General features: G+C 37.9%; 1 protein-coding gene across 2 annotated transcripts in view; it reads left to right on the top strand.

Annotated features, from left to right (window-relative positions):
- The first annotated feature begins 1,277 nt into the window (after nt 1-1,277).
- Nucleotides 1,278-17,561, top strand: part of SH3RF2 (SH3 domain containing ring finger 2) — a 103,832-nt gene continuing 87,548 nt past the window's right edge. Inside the window, exons 1-2 of one of the 2 annotated variants that reach the window (XM_081320709.1) lie at nt 1,278-1,388; nt 2,449-2,963. In XM_081320709.1, coding sequence (XP_081176835.1) covers nt 2,598-2,963 — 366 coding nt within the window. In that variant the 5' untranslated portion in view covers nt 1,278-1,388; nt 2,449-2,597. Of the gene's footprint in view, nt 1,389-1,825; nt 1,896-2,448; nt 2,964-17,561 lie in introns of those variants that run through there. The other variant, XM_081320710.1, reaches the window with a different exon arrangement.

The raw sequence follows: 17,561 nt of genomic DNA, 5'->3' as shown, positions 1-17,561 counted from the left end.
ATAGCATAAGTTGAAGACTACAGTGCCTGTACAATGCTGGTTACTAAACTTCAACAAGGATACTGTAGAGCTGAAAAAGGTGCCAAAAGAAGCAATAAAAAAAATAACTGAAAGGGTGTGGAGGATTATTCTTCTATGGAAAGTGACAGCATTATGAGTTGTCAGGATCTCACAGGGTGGAGCCTGCTTCCTTGGTTCAGGCCAAGGACCTCATTCAAGCTCCCAGCTGCCCTTGATGCAGTTTGTTTTATTTAAGAGAACACCTCTAAGTATAATTCAGGCTCAGGTGAACATCAGTATGGAAAGGATAGATTTTAGTCAAAGTCACAAAAGCTACAAAAATTCTCCTTTAATAGCCATTCCAGAGATAACTCAGAACACTTAATGTCTTCAGTGCCACCAAACTGTTTTCTTTCCCAAGAGCTGTGATGGGGCAACAGTTAGAATGCAGTACTGCAGGCTAACTCACTACTCACTCCAGGAGTTTAATTCTGAGCAGCTCAAGGTTAACTCAGCCTTTGGAGGTCGATAAAATGAGGGCCCGGATTGTTGGGGGGTGGGGGGGAGAGGGAATATGCTGACTCTGTAAACCGCTTGGAGCAGTATATAAAGCACTATGGAGCAGTATATAAATTTAGTGTATTTCTATTGCTATTGAGCAGAACTACACTTCTCAAATGAAGGCTTCGCTTTAGTTCTCTTCTCTCTCCTGAAATCTTTAGAAGGAAGTTGCTGGATTCAAAACAAAATCACTCATTTCCCAACAGATACCTCTTGCAATTGAAACTTCATTTCATTTCTCTACATATGCAATCCCACATACATCTGTCTACTCTATAGTAATTTAAGAGAGTTGAGTGGGATGTACTCCTAGGTAAGTGGGTGTTTGGGTCTCATTTTTATGTGTGTCACAAAATGCATTCTCCATTCCCTGTGGCACCTCTTTGCCTTTATAGGCAGGTTTGTTGTGGGGATTTTTTTAATCCCCATCTTACACTCCCTCTCTGCTTCTAATACAAGATCAGCTCCCAAAGGAGAAAAAAAAATAACTAAGCCAAATTATTGATTCAATGTACTGTAATCAAGGCCAAAATAATTCAAGTGTGTGTCTGTGTGTGTGTGTGTGTGTGTGGTTTTAAGCAAACAGCTCCCTCGTGGTGCATAATCAGACTGCGCTCTTCTCCCTGATTTAAAATGTGTGTAGGAGTAGCAGCCTGGCAACATATGAGTTAACAAGGCAGCACGTGTTAAGTTTAGCTGAGTAATGCACCTAGTTAAAGTTTTCAATGCAGCTGCAATTCAGAGTGGGAGAAAGAGAAAGAAAAAGCAAGCTCTGAAGCTGGTATTTCATGAGCTGGACTCATTTTAAAAGGGGTCATGAATGCAAGGTCAGTAGCACACACTAAAATTAGGAGCCTGTTCTAATTTATCTTTTTTTCCCCCCACAGCTTTTTTTCTTCAGCTGTCAGCGAGAAAGCTCAGCTCCTGAAGCTTATAACTCTTCCTCGGCAGTCTGAGTCACAAAGAGCAAGGCTGGATTGTTCAAGTTTAGGAAAGGAAAGGAAAGGAAGTCTGTCAGGAATTGCGACACTTGAAACATTTGATCGGACATGATATACTAGATTCAGTCTTCATTAACAGACAGTGTTTTGATGTTGGGTGGCATGGGGCTCATTTTTTGCAAGCCAGGACTTGAAATTAGGATTAAATATTGGTACTGCTTTGGCTTGGTATACCATCGGGAAAGGTGCTGAACAGGTTGGGTAACTTTTCTGCTGTGGGTGGAATAATATCCCCCCCCTTTTCAGGACTGGTGTTGGATTGTCAACCATTAAAGACAAAGCAAGCTGCATTGCCAGTCTCTTGAAATCAAGCACAGCTTGTTTTATTTCCAGGTATGCCAAAACAGTGTCATTTTATCAAGGTGACTTGCCTAAGAGAAAATTGGGGAAATGCAGAAAAGTGTTTTAAGATAAGGTGGGGAGTTTCAGAAGAAGGGAGGGGAGGGGAGAATGTGTTCAACCATGTGTCTCGGCAGAATTCCTCTGCTTCTTCTGTATGCGGTGTGATTGGTCACTTTCACAACATAATTCTTTTTATGTGGTATTATTTGAAGATGGATCACCCTACAATACATCCAAGAAGCCTATTGTCTTACTGTGATCAGCTCAATTGGGATGGAAGGAACAAGGTCTCTTTTATTCAATGGCTACCTGCCACAACAAACGGACCTTGGGTCTTTCTTGATCCCAGTTGGCCATTGCGTACAGTTCTGTTTATCTAATACTTATTCAGACATGAATAATGTCACACTTACATTAGGAGCAGGGGAGAGACTATATCATGCAAACTGCCCAGTGAAGGATTTCTTGAAATGTTGGCGGCATGCATTTCATAATATTGAAATATTTAGGCTCTATAATTTCTTTTCTGTTATTTTCTTTATAGAGTACAGTAGTTCTTACAGTTTAAAATTACCAGTATGCTGCATGGGACGTTCCTGAGTAAACCAACTCCTTCCAACCAAATAGCAAGCATGTGAACTTTTCTAGTTCTACTTGAAGCTGGAGTTTTGAACTAAGTAGAACATCAACATCATGGACAATTTATCTTTATTCGACATGCTAGAGTGTCCTGTGTGCTTGGAAAAGCTGGATGTGTCCGCCAAGGTGCTTCCATGCCAGCATACATTCTGTAAGCCTTGTCTCCAGAGTATTTTGAAATCACACAAGGAGCTGAGATGTCCTGAATGTCGAACCCTTGTTCTCAGCAATATTGAAGAACTGCCTTCCAACTTGTTTTTGATACGTTTATTGGATGGAATCCGGTTTGGACCAAACATGATGAAGTATGGCTCACTCCAACGATCCTCAGCCTTCTCCTCTCCTGCCCCCATCAGGAAAATGGGGGGAGACCTCGATCAATATCGGATGACTTCCAGTCCCAGGATTCCTTTGGAAGAGGTAAGCAACGACATTTCTTTCATCGCTACCTGTATTAGGAAGATTTTTTTCGCCACTTTTCATTTTTAAGGAGTTAGATGATGAATTCAGCTAATTATAAAGCAGTCTGACGTCTCTCTGAGGTCCCTACCAGTATTAACTGGATTTGTACAACAACTCTTGCTTTCATTTTAAATGTATTCCATCTGGAACTATTTCCATCCAAGAGTTTGACTCTTGAATTCTCAGAGGTTTGCCATCTCCGGCTGAGCCCAAAATTGAACTGAGACTTTTCAGTGTAATGTTATAGTACAGCTCTTTCCAGCTTTAGATTCAATCAGGAAATGGAGAATATATATATATATATATATATATTGGAGAATATATATATATATATATATATTCTCCATTTCCTGATTGAATATATATATATATATATAATATATAATATATAATATATAATATATAATATATAATATATATATATATATATAATATATAATATATAATATATATATATATTCTCCATTTCCTGATTGAATCTAAAGCTGGAAAGAGCTGTACTATAACATTACACTGAAAAGTCTCAGTTCAATTTTGGGCTCAGCCGGAGATGGCAAACCTCTGAGAATTCAAGAGTCAAACTCTTGGATGGAAATAGTTCGAATCTGGTGGTTCGAAAATGGTTCGAATCTCAGAAGGGTATAGCTGGCTGAGGACGACTAATGAGTCAGAAATGCATCTCAGTTTCCCTTTAATTCTTTGTTAGTAATTTACACAAATATATGAATTGTCCGGTGTGACTACTGCCTGTTCGATAGCCTTCAAGATAGGCTGAAAACAGGAAATAAAGATTTGCCCCATGTTTGGGGCCTAGCAAGGTAATCTAAATAGTTAACATTTGAAATATATATATATATATATATATATATATATATATATATATATATATATATATATATATATATATTCACACCTGTCAAGGATTGAGGTCACAAAACCTTTTATTAAAAAATAATTTGCCTGGTGCTATTACAAAAGTAGCTTTTTTAAAAAAAAACAGTGTTTTTTGATGTTTTGAAAGTGTGACAGGACCAGAATATGGATTAAAAAATAGTTTAGTTAGTTTAGTTTATTAATATTTCTATACCGCCCTTCTCCCGAAGGACTCAGGGCGGTGCACAGGGCAAGAATGAAATACAAAATTACAAATATTAAAAGAAGATTAAATAAATGCCCATTAAAACAATTAATATACTGCATTTATAAAAACCCCAAAAATACAACAATAAAAATACAAAAATAAAAACCCCACCAATCCCCCATCAGGCCAGGCCGGCTTGTTCCAACAAAAACGTCTTCAGATCATAGGTCACTCCTGTCCTAGATTTATTACTTTTCTATTAATTCCAGTCTACCTTAAATTCAATGGTATGTATATGTGAATACACGCACACGGAACCATTGAAAAGTTCACACAGACTCAAACAAAATGATTGCACATATGAGGGTACCAACTGTATGGATCTGGGTGGCAAGCAGAGACAGCTTCCAGTTCATGTAATTAAGAACTTTTTTTTTCTTAATTATAACTGTGTATGCTTTTTACACAATTTTTCAAGAGTATGAATTTGCAGGCAGGTCTCTGCAATTCACTCTTTGTTACCTGAGTGCTTTTCTATTTAGTATTGAAACCTGGCAGGTCTTGATCATCTTCTGACAATAGCCATTTTTAAAACTACAAAAATGCATTTAAAAGAACCACATTTTCAGGAATTCTCAAAACAAATTTAGTAAAAAAGAAGGCAGGCTATTCCAGTTTTATTTATTCATCCCCTGTGCAAACTGCCTGGGATTCCCATAACCTGTGGAGGCTGGTATGTAGGGGAAGGCAAAATTAGGATGTAAATAACAAGAGCAAATCATAATGGGTGAAGTCAATAGGAAGCCTTCACCCAGACTTGCCAAGCTTGAAGTTATCTGTAACCTAGATACTTTCCTAATTATACATCAGTATAGCTTCATTTTCCTTATCTCATTCATGTTGCAAATAAATCTACATAATCGGTTGTGCAGTTCTTATTCCCCAAAAGTGGCCTTGATCACTCCTGTACAGTTGGACTTGAATGACCTAAGTGACTTTTTAATGCAAATCAACAAATCGCCTTCATTGATCAACAAATCTAATCTACAGTGAACTAGGATATAGAATCTGGCTTAAAGGCCAAATCCCTCCTGAAGCTCTGAAATGGATCAGATGATGTAACAGTTCCATGAAAACGTTGCCTCCTTTAAAACCATCTCCACCCCCAGATGTCATATAGTTTTTAGAGTAGCTTTGAAGTGATTCCTCCCTGGATGCATATACTTGAAAATCTTCCCAGCATGAGGTGCCTTCAGAGGCCACATATCTGAAAGCTGGCTTTTCCTTCCCATTGCTACAGCTAAGTAACAGGCAAAATCCAGGGGAAGCACTACTTCAAGGCGTCACCATTGCCTTGAAGGAAGCTGCTACTCCCCAGCTAAAGCATGGGAGGTAGAGTTTCACTGAAGTGACAAATGCTTCCCACAGTCCAGATGGATTAGATGCCAGAGATTCCACAGTTCTGTGGTCCACCCTGCTTTTCTTTAATATTGTTAGTAGCTTAGCAATGATAGCATCTTACTGGAAGAAAATATAGTTTTCTTTTTCAACTCAGTTTTGAGATAAATCATTTTTTAATTTGAGAGGAGTTGGGATTTCTAAGATTATATTAGCCTGGGAGTAGTGTCTAGCTTAGAAATGATTATATATATTATATGTATATATATATATAATATATATATTATATCTATCTCTATATATATGTATATGTATATGTGTATGTATATGTATATATATAAGGTAAAGGTAAAGGTTCCCCCGCACATGCATGCTAGTCGTTTCGAACTCTAGGGGCCGGTGCTCATCTCCATTTCAAAGCCGAAGAGCCAGCGCTTGTCCGAGGACGTCTCCGTGGTCATGTGGCCGGCATGACTAGATGCCAAAGGCGCACGGAATGCTGTTACCTTCCCACCGTAGTGGTCCCTATTTTTCTACTTGCATTTTTACATGCTTTCGAACTGCTAGGTTGGCAGAAGCTGGGTCGAGTAACAGGCGCTCACTCTACTACGCGGCACTCGGGATTCGACCCACCAAACTGCCGACCTTCTGATTGACAAGCTCAGCGTCCTAACCCACTCAGCCACCGTGTACCTTTATATATATATATATATATATATATATATATATATATATATATATATATATATATATATATATATATATATATATGACATGACATCACTGGATTGAGTGGACCCAATATTTTGTGAACCTGTAAAAAAAAGTCTCATTCTTGCCCCAGCTCCTGCCCATCTAACAGTCTGAAAACATGCAAATGCCAGTAGATAAAGCATATAAAGGTAATACCGGTAGCATTCTGTGCACCTCTACATATAGTGAAGCCAGTCACATGAGCATGGAAGCATCTTCTGATAATATTGACTCCCACAGCTAAGAAATGGAGATGAACACTGATCTTTAGAGTCGGATATACAGTAACTGGCCAGGGAAAACCTTTGCCCTTTAAAAAAAAAAGAATGAAGTAGATGCTTTCAAGCCTTGCACACTTGAAACATTCATTTTGTCTTCTTCTCTGGAAGAGAAAAATTAGAGATTGAAGGGCAAAGTTAGCACTTCAAATTTTTGCAAGGCTTAATAGATTCACTTCACCCTTAAATTATCAAAATCAACCCACCCTGCCCTCCCACTGATTGAAAATATCAATCCTGCCCACTGCCCGCTTAGTGTTGTGTTCATACAGTAGGTGGCTCACCCTAACTAAAATTAGTAATCATGGATTAATTTTGAATCCATGTCCCTAAAGAGCAAAGCTGACTTGATAGTCTCACTGGGAAAGATCTCATAAAACTGCTCATTTGAAATTCTATCTTCTTACACTATAGTGTTAAAATAGAAATTTTATGCATGCTTACTCAGCAGTAAATCCCACTGAGTTCAGTGGCCAATACTCCTGGGGGGGAATAGATTACACTGAAGCCCTATTATATGGTTTTGTTTGTTTATGTTTAGTCTATTTTAATATCTGTATAGAATTTGTTAATAGTGTGCAGTTATAACTACATAAAATAATGCATTGTCAGCTGCCAAAATTAATGCATTTTGAAACTGAAAGAGAGGACTAGGAAGCAGAATTATAAAATCCAAAAACTGTTTCTTCCCTTGTGATCATGAATACTATTTTTGAGGGAAATGGCAAGGGAAAGAACTTACTGGAGATTCTCCAGAAGAAATAAAAATAAAATGCAGAAGTATCTTGTAGATGATTTTTGAAAATATTGTTTTCTGATAACAAGTAGAAGGAGAGACAGAAAAATGGTGTTTGAACTCTTCAGTACAAGACAACAGTGAGGTATACAAATTGTCTTGATTGAAACAGATTATGAAGTTGAGTCATGAACTGCTAGTAACAGTCTAATGCATTATTGATTGGTCTCCATTACTCATCTTGCTGTAGTTGGCATGCTGAGCCAGTTGAACCTGGATATAGGTCCAAAGAATGTTCGGTTATTTCAATTATTTAATTTGTTCTACTTATATATGTATGATGTGAGATGGAGAGAATGCCTCCTTTTCCTCTGGTGTCAACATATTTTACTTAGTTTTGTTGGGTGAAGACAAACCTTTTCCTGTTCTGCATTAGGCATTCATGTGTCCTAAACTGAATTTAATCTATTAAAAGGCTCACATTACAGCAGAATCTAAGCAATGTGCTAGCTGCATCCAAGGTTAGCTCACCAATGGAAAAACACACATCAGTATAGCCTACAGTGGAAAAACAGTAGCCCTTCACTAGTGCCAGCTAATCAAGGACAACATGAATGCTACAAATTATATAGATGGTCATCCAACACATTGAAGACCACTCAGTTGAATACAGTAGAAGTATTTTCCATCATCTTGCCCATTTCAGCTATTCTGTTGTAGCCAAAGCTTTGCAACAGCCTCATTGATTCATGGTTCTCAAGGCCTTGGTTGGTAATTCTAGAACCAGAAGGTAACTAGAAGTCAATGAAGAAATCTGAGAACCTCTCCTAGCTACTGGAACAGCTAGAAAAGGCATCAAACAATGCAATCTACCACACTGTAGCAAATTGCATCACCTGAGTGACATGAAGTGCCTCACTGAGGCAAAGCATGGCTGCCTGTACAAGCTACTTGTTAAGATGCTCGTTACTATGTGGTTTTTTATGGTTGATATCTGGCATCTGACTATAGAAATTTCTGAACAATTAGTACATTGATTAGTACTTGCTCAGTTTTCCATATAATTTAAACCATTAGCTAAAATGTTTGGTGGAAAAAAAAGCATCATGAGCTAATCCACAGCCAGTCTATGTATCATATGAGTTTAAGATGCTAACTTAGAGTATCTGTGGATAGTGGAAGAAGCACATCAAGAAAAGAAGCCATTAAGGAGATCTAAGTAGAAGGACAACTAGAATTAGGAAAGTTGGGATGGGGGGGACCTGGTTTCGTTGCCTGCAAATCAATATGTGCTCAAATGCAGCCTCACCTTATGGCACTATTTCAGGATCAAGGCCTACTAGACACATTGTCATGGGATTGTGCTAATGGAAAAATGTTGATTACTAATCCAAAACTGCCCTCCTCTGTGATGACTCTGAATGACTTCAAAGTGTTTGGATTATCTCATTATAACAGTGCATCATAATAACAGTGTCCCAGACACAAGATATTTCAAAAACCCATTCAGGCTGTTGGGCTTCTTCACTTTGCAATTAAACCATGTCAAACACCATTAGAGCCATAAGCATTCCTATCTGGGCCAGGATAAATTACTATTGCAAAACTGAATGATTTGCAATTAGTGTTCCTCGGGACCTTTGCAGAAATTCCTCTATTGTGTATTCTCCTATTGTTCTAGTAAGGTCTTTGCCTTGAAGTGATGTGATTACAAAATAAGGATTAATATTTAAAGATTGCAAAAGCTAAAAAAACAAACCACATAAAAATACTTTATGCTACTGAGAAAGGCAATTATTTAAAACATTGACTTTTGTAGTGTCAACATTCTGTCTGCTTCAATGAACTAATCCACCCCCCTCCAAAAAAATATTACAATACAAAAAGATTGCTATTCCATGGCAGCCTGTTGCTTTTCCTGTGTTGGCTAAAAAAATCTCAGCTTGTGCAAATTTGCATAGATGGCTTCTCTTGTCATTTACTAACCATGTATTTAAGAGCTCTTAAAAATGTCTTTGCTCAGCTCTGCCCTGCTATTTTCTTGCCTTGCCAGCCTTCAAACCTGCAAAGAAGCAACTCCACCCCCATCTAACTCAGCTTCCCTCCTGCCAATTCCAAGTTACATTTTATACAGCAGTCTTTTGGCATCATGTGTAGACAATATGCTTTCCTGTTCCCATCCAACAGTTTTTCCCCAGAGCTCAGCAGGCAACTTGCTTGCAAGCTAGATCTACAAGAATAGTTTTGCTTAAAGAGACATCAAAGAATTTGACCTCTTTCAAGGTAGAGCAATAGGGTGAACATGAACACCACATGGTTGCTATCAAAATCAGTCCAAACATTTATGTTACATCAAGAAGCAGCTATCTGGAAAGAGCAAAGCTAACTATTGTTTGAATGAATCTCTCAGGACACATGCAAAGGCTGGAGAAATCACAGACATAGTAAATGGGATCTGATTCTTAGATGTAGATATTCTTGTTCCTACTGCCCACTGCTACGTAAGTCCAGCTGAAGTTACTGGAATGAATTAATCAGAGTTAATGCTTAAGACTACAAATAAACACATGATTTAGTGTTTTCTTCCAATGAAGATTGGAAGATTGGCACTTTTCATTTTGACTTCTAAAGTTTACTGAGAACTGAAATTTAGAGAAGGGGTTTGCCTAAGAAATAAGGAATGACAGTAAAAGCTGCTTATATATTAACATTTATATTTCATTTCTGAATCAAAAATAGCAACAAGTGTAATGATTGGGAGTTTACTTTCCTTCTAGCTACTGAAAATGTCCACAACCCATTCCCTCACAAATTTGGTATTGCTGCCTCACTTTTTTATTTAGCTTCTGTTTGTTTCTTTTTTATCAAAATTAGTTACATATAGGAGTCCAGCCTATATCAGTAGGCATAGTGTAAAGAAGATGATGTTGTATCTTACATAAGAAGTAGATATTAGTTCAGTGACTTTGTCCTGCCTCTAGAGTCTAGACCAGGGGCGTCAAACTGCCGGCCCGTGGGCCAGACACATAATCTAGAAGCTGCACCCACCCCATTGCCGGCAATGGCAAAACCATCCCAATACATTGCGCAATGTCATGTGACGTCACAAGTTTGACATGTCTGGTCTAGACCCATTTTCATGAGTCTCAGAGCACTTAGATTCTGCAGCACTATAACAGTATGTGATAGTAACATGAGTTAAGAGTGTGAAATTGGCAGCATCAGCAAATTAAAAAGGGTAGCAAGTGTAAATACTTACATATCTTAGCCGTGGGAACCTAAGGACATTGGGCCCAGAGCTGATAGTGTTTTAGTGGGTTGGAGAGCTGGGGAGAAAGCCTGCACTTCAAGCTAATTGGGCAGTGTGATTTATGACTGTTTATCAGGTGGGAATTGTACTTTGTTACTTTGTATCCAGGGGAGGGGAATTTAGTTTTTGGTTTCAACTATGTAGTGCCAATACTTTGTTTCCCGAATAAAGGATTCTTTAAGGTAAACAATGCCTCGAAGTTCTGTTGAAGAGTTTCATCTGTATTATTATTATTATTATTAATTTAATTTCTATACCGCCTTTCTCCCGAAGGACTCAGGGCGGTGTACAGGGCAATAAAAATACAATAAAAATACAATGTACAAAAGTTAAAAAATAAGATTAAATAGAACTAGCCCATTACAATAAATAATTAAACATTACTAAATAAAATACCCCAAACCCATTAGACCAGGCCGGCTTGTTCAAATAGGTAGGAACCATGACAGAAAGTTTATTATAAGATAAAATACAAATGGAAACAAAAAGCTAGGAAACTTAAAAGAGAAACAATAAGGGTGCAGAGAAAAAGGAAACAGAAAAAAGTAGTGACTTCTGACTTTCGTCAGTGCAGTAAATGCAAAAAAAGTTGCAACCTCAGTCTTTTGCTTTATTTCTAAATGTTTCAAGCTATTATTAAAAGGACAAAGTCATTCTAGTTATCAAAACTTAAAATTAAAGTTTATCTTTTTTTAATTTTGAGCTCAAAGTCCAGAAGTGGGGGTTTCCAAGAAGAAACAAAATTAGATAGATTTAATTAATCTTTAATTAAAAGTCAGTTTTGCCATCTCTGTCAGCTCCATCACCATCCATTCTTCCATAGTTTTTAAGGTATTTCTAAAGGTCTTTAGCAATTGAGCCATTAGGAGGGAGGCAACTCCATCAGACAGGTGCCATTGCTGAAAAATAGGAGTTTCCCTTTATTCGATACTGGTCAGAATCCACCTTGAGGACGGCATCCAGTTGTGTACCAACTTCAGGAAAGAATGAACTTCAGAGAGATTCACATTCTAACTGTCTAAACATTCCTCCTTTCTCAGTTAAGGGAATGGTGTCCTCACCAAAGGAAGCAAGTGAAAAAGTCTCCATCTTAGGGAGATAAATTGAATTCTAAAGTGAAAACAATCCAGTTGCTGAGATTTCTATCATCTTATCCTGTTCTCTTTCAATCAATCTTGTGAAGGGAGAATCCAGCTGTGTTTTCAGGAAATGGGACAACAAAAAACTTGACAGGTCATGATGATGACCAGGGATCAGAAACTAAGTCGAAGAAGAGAGGTTCAATGCATGAAAAGGCAAGGCCAAGGCCAAAGGCAAGGCACTTCTCAAATACTTGAAAGGACGTCACATAGTGGAAAGTCAAGAACTGTTCTCTTCTACTCCTGGATACAGCTGCAGAATAATGGGCTTAAATAACAGGACAGCCATTCTAGTCTTATGTTGGGAAAAACATTCTATCAGTACAAGCAGTTCAGCAGAGGAACCAGGTATTTGGAGAGATGGAGGACGAGGCCTCCCCTGCAAGAGATTAGTCAGAGGCTGGACAGTGACCTGTTAGGAGGTGCTTTCATCTGTATTCCTGCCCTGAGCAGAGGTTGACATTCATGACAGGGGGCACGTTCCAGTTCTATGGATTCATTCATTAACATTCTTTATTTTTCTTCTTTTCCTCTTGTTGCAATGGGAGACATCATAATTTTGAAAATCTTTAGAACCAAAATTCTTGAAGTTTGACAACATGTTCTGGAACTTTGTGGGCCTTCCTCAGTGCTCTTCTCAGACACCGTCTAAAATCAAATTTCCCCACCCTTCAAGTTTTTCCCATGTCATGTTGTGCTGTCCTCTTGCATTGGAAAATTGATCCTTCTAGCTTTTGTCTTCTCAGTTTTCATTCTTTCATCAGGGAAGAGAAAATAACGTCCAACATAGTTATGATGTATGTACTGATTTCAATACAGTAGTAGCTAATACTGTTCAGAGAGAATATTACTCCAAAGAAGATGGTTATAGATCTGCAACAGCAATGAAGCCTGACAAATAACTCACTGATTCTCTAATAAACTATCTGTTATCCACAGATTAGATACAATAACACAAACCTGCCCAAAAAATCTCCCCACCGTCAGATTTGCTTTTTGTGTCGCTTCATGCATGCATGTATGATTTACTGTATTTATTCATATGGATGAAGCGATACAAAAAGCGAAGTTGACGATGAGGAGAGATGAGAGAGAAGAAGTGATGGGATTCTCCTCCCATAGAAATCCATATTGCAATCAACTTCAAACATTTTCAGAAAGGTTCCTGGGATGTTTAATGCTCTGGTCATTATCCCACATCACAGGTCTGCAACTGGTTCTAAACAGTGATTCTTTAATAAATGGGCAGTGTTGTGCTGTTCAGTTGTAAGACCAAGAAGAAATTGGGCATCTACTTAAAAGCCAGGGCCATCACCAGTCCCCTACCCCCTTGTAAAAAGATAAGCTTCATAAAAATTAAGACTTTCTCTTTCGTTCAAGTAAATCATAGACAACTTCATTTATCTAGCCAAAATGAATAAAGGGCTTAGAACAAAATACAATTCATAATTTTAAAAATTATGCTTTCAATCACCTACATGAACTCACAGATGTAAAAACCTCTCTGCTCAACTATGATTGTGTAATTATTTTTAAATTTGCTTCTGTTCTTGGAGATCACCATTTCTTTTATACTAACCTATATTCTTTTTTAGGGATGTGGTGGCTCAGTGGGTTAGGACACTGAGCTTGTCGACCAGATGGTCGGCAGTTTGGCGGGTCAAATCCTGAGTGCCGCGTAACAGAGTGAGCGCCTGTTATTTGTCCCAGCTTCTGCCAACCTAGCAGTTCGAAAGCACGTAAAAATGCAAGTAGAAAAATAGGGACCACTACGGTGGGAAGGTAACAGCGCTCCATGCACCTTTAGTGTCTAGTCATGCCAGCCACATGACCACGGAGACATCCTCGGACAAGTGCTGGCTCTTTGGCTTTGAAACGGAGATGAGCACTGGCCCCTAGAGTCGGAAATGACTAGCACGCATGTGGGGGGGGAACCTTTACCTTTTATATTATTTTTTAAGTCAAATATTTATCAGATTCTGTGGTGGATAAAAAATTACAATGGTAGAAAATCTACACTTAAATTACTTTAACAATGATGTTGTAAGCATTGGAACATGTTGGCATTTGAATAAGCATCACCATCCTGAACATTAAGTAGTTTTTCTCTTAATGCTGGAGGATTTGAATTCTGCTTGGAACCAAGCTAAGTTTAGCAGTACACCACAAGGAGTTCTCGACTTACAATGGTTCATTTAGTGACCATTCAAAGTTAAAACAGTGCTGAAAAAAGTGAGTTATGACCTTTTTTTACACTTACGACCATTGCAGCATCACCATGGTCGTGTGATCAAAATTCAGACACTTGGCAAATGACTCATATTTATGATGGTCGCAGCGTCCTAGCATCATGTCTTCACCTTTTGTGACCTTCTGACAAGCAAAGTCAATGGGGAAGCCAGATTTGCTTAACAACCATGGCAAGAAAGGTCGTAAAAAGGGGCAAAATTCATTTAACAACAATCTTGCTTAACAACAGAAATTTTGGCCTCAGCTGGTGAGAACTAACTATCTGTATTAATTTGTCCTAGTTCTGTAGTCAGGATGAAGGGTGAATGCTGCAAAATTTTGTGGGAAGCCTGAGCACAGAATTACAAAATACAATTTGGGCATCAGAGAGTATTCCATCAATACAAAAAGTGTGTATGAAGATACTTTGCCAGGAAGTTTCAGAGATCCACCACATCTCTCATCAAAGTAATATTCCAAAAATCCTAACTTCCTCCTAAGCAATACTGCATAGACGTGAGTCATCTAAGAATCTAGTTATGCTACTCCTGCAAGCAGACTAGCTATCATTGAAGTAAGGACAGATAGACAATCATCCAAATCCTAATTCTGCTTTTTGAAACTTGCTAGAGAACTCTGCTTTGCTCTCCATTTTTTTTCCAGAGAATATCACTGCTTATATGTTCTCATCCTCACTGTAATCACATGAAAGCCGCTATCAGTTGGACATTTCTGCACCTAAGTCCTTCATTATTCTCAGTAATTCAAGGATAACACAGAATTGTCTGAGAGAAACTACTAGCATGATTATCTATTGCTTTTGTTGTTTCATAAGAACATGCAAGAAAGCAGCTGGAAAAAGAGTAAAAGAAATGTATTCTCTCTAACATAAGCATCCACTGAATAATGTTGCCTTCTAAGTTATTCTCTTTTGCCCTTTTCTGTTTGATTATAGGAGTCAGTAATTGTTTTCTTCAATCAGTCTGATATAATAGATACATAAGACTAGGATATGAAGCAATATTATACCTATTCTCCTTTTCTCCCTTTTCATGTTGAGCCCCATATCTGACAAAACCTTCAAAGGAAAATTGGAAGTTGCTTTGTACCAAGTCCATTATTGGATTATCTAGTGTCAGTCTTCTAGCAGAAATTTACTAGAGTTTTGGATGGGGCAAAGTCGTCTTTTTTTTTAAATTTTAACTCCATTTATATCCCGCCCTTCTCCGAAGACTCAGGGCGGCTTACAAGCTTAGCAGTAGCCTTCATTCTATGTATATGCCTGCTTATTAGGGCTTTCACACACACACACCAAGCGGCATTATTACAAAGTCAGCTTAATTGCCCCCAACAATCTGGGTCCTCATTTTACCTACCTTGGAAGGCTGGAAGGCTGAGTCAACCTTGAGCCTGGTGGGATGCGAACCTGCACTAATTGCAGGCAGCTGGTGTTACTTAAGGAGGCATTAGCCCACTGCTCCACCAAGGCTCTTGAGAGACTTAGTATCCTCTCTATGCAAATAAATGTATTTTCATTGAGTGATGGATACTCCATAGGATTATTTTGTTTGAAAGACTGTTTTTATCATAAGAAAAAATGCTACTCACATACAGCCTAGACTTATGATGGCTTATGAATCTTCAACAATCAGGAGATGGGCCAAATCTATATGATTCAATTCCAAAAACCACTTAATGCAGTGATCTCTACATTTTATCTGAACATGGTTAGAACAAGGAATCCAGGGAGGTTGTCCCCTTTATCTTTTGCTTAATTTTGATTTTATTAACCAGAACTTCTGGACAAAACAATTTTCACCATTAACAACTTCTTCATTTTCATTCCTCTGTATTGCAGAAGAATGAAATGACATACCAAATGAACATTTTTACTATTGCAGAATTTATCTGCATGATGAGAATGGCCCATTTAGTTCAACAAATATTTGCCTTAGGTTCAATATTAGCTTGACTGGTTTGCACAGAGTTGCTATGCAAGTTATTCTCACTGCTATCTGTTTAGTGCGATTACAAAGGAATTTAGTGCAGTGGGGAAGTTTGGCAAATGTGAAAACACTTGACTAAGATAACATAGCAGACTGCACTATATATCATTTAGCTATCATATTTATTGTATAGCCAAAGGCAGAAGCTGGAATGGTGTTGGGTGATTCTTCTTATGCCAAGATGATGTAGAAACCATAATTTAACTCTAAATAACACAAATACAAGCACCAGCCTTATTTTAAATTGGCAAGCATTTGAATTCTCAGATCCATGTAGTTATACAAGAGGTCTCTCCTGCTCTGAGATTCCTTTTTTAAAAAGAGTGAATTGATTTAAATTTAATTACTGTGCACTCACATTGTTCAAAAGGCAAACTCAACTCTGCTAGCTGCTATGGAACTAAACATGGTGCTTCTCTGGGAGAAAACCATACATACACATACACACCATATTTTTAATCAACCAGCACATGTACTCCAATCATCCATATCAATAAAGAAAAAACTGGGTTATTTCCAAATACCTTCATGCTTTCTGGTATATTCTATTGTTGTGAACACTGGAAATTGTCAATGCTCCAACACTGGAAGTTTTTAAGAAGAGATTGGACAACCATTTGCCTGAAATGGTATAGGCTTTCCTGCCTGAGCAGGGGGTTGGACTAGAAGACCTCTGAAGTCCCTTCCAACTCATTCTATTCTATTCTATTCTATTCTATTCTATTCTATTCTATTCTATTCTATTCTATTCTATTCTATTCTATTCTATTCTATTCTATTCTATTCTATTCTATTCTATTCTATTCTATTGCCTTGCTGCTTGAGACCACCATCACCATCACCACCCTTTTGTTTTGTACATGGACTCTTTCTCAAAGTGGGCAATCTTCACATGTGTAGAATGCTCTGGGCAACATGACCATTTCTGAGAATTGAGAGAGTTGGCTCAGTAATCTGCAGAATAAAATCCTCTCAGAAGCAGCTTTTCCTAATGGGCAAAATAAAGTGTTGAGTTGCAAAACATGAAAATCTTTTAACTGGTTACCAAGGTAATGACTTGGGCAAAATAATAATCATAAATGGAAGAGGAGTAACATATGAATTTATTGAGTTAACCACACTGCTTAGTAATGATTGCCAAAGAAGTAATATCTTCTACTGTACCTAATACTTGAATTTGTTTTTTCAAGGATTTTGAACTTTTTTTTAACCCAGGACCTGCATTTAGCCTTCAAGAAGTTGCATTTCAGAAAATAGGAAGGAATAAAGTAGACTCAAGAAGGGGGTGGGGACAGAAAAAGAAATCTGTTTTTCATTTCCATTGGTAGATAACTTGATTCCTCCCTTATGTAGTCGATACTTGTCTGCCTTCTAGCACATAGTGATATTTGTTTGCAAATTGACATTCTGTCTTAACTACACTCATGCTATACAGATGCAGCAAATCTCCAATGTTAAAGTATGTAACTATTTAATAACAGCTTCCAAAGGGGCTTTAGAGACCACTGTGTAGCTCTGAAGCTACAGGCTATACATGTTTGTCCAGTACTGAACCTTCCCCATCTGATATAGCAGCTAAATCATGGGAGCATTAATTTTGAAGGTTGCCTCAGAAATCATTTAGTC

This window comes from Vipera berus, assembly GCF_964194415.1.
Source record: "Vipera berus genome assembly, chromosome: 2".
In the NCBI taxonomy this organism is placed as follows: Eukaryota; Metazoa; Chordata; class Lepidosauria; order Squamata; family Viperidae; genus Vipera; species Vipera berus.
The sequence above is the reverse complement of the archived record's forward strand: the minus strand, read 5'-3'. Positions and strand labels throughout refer to the sequence as shown.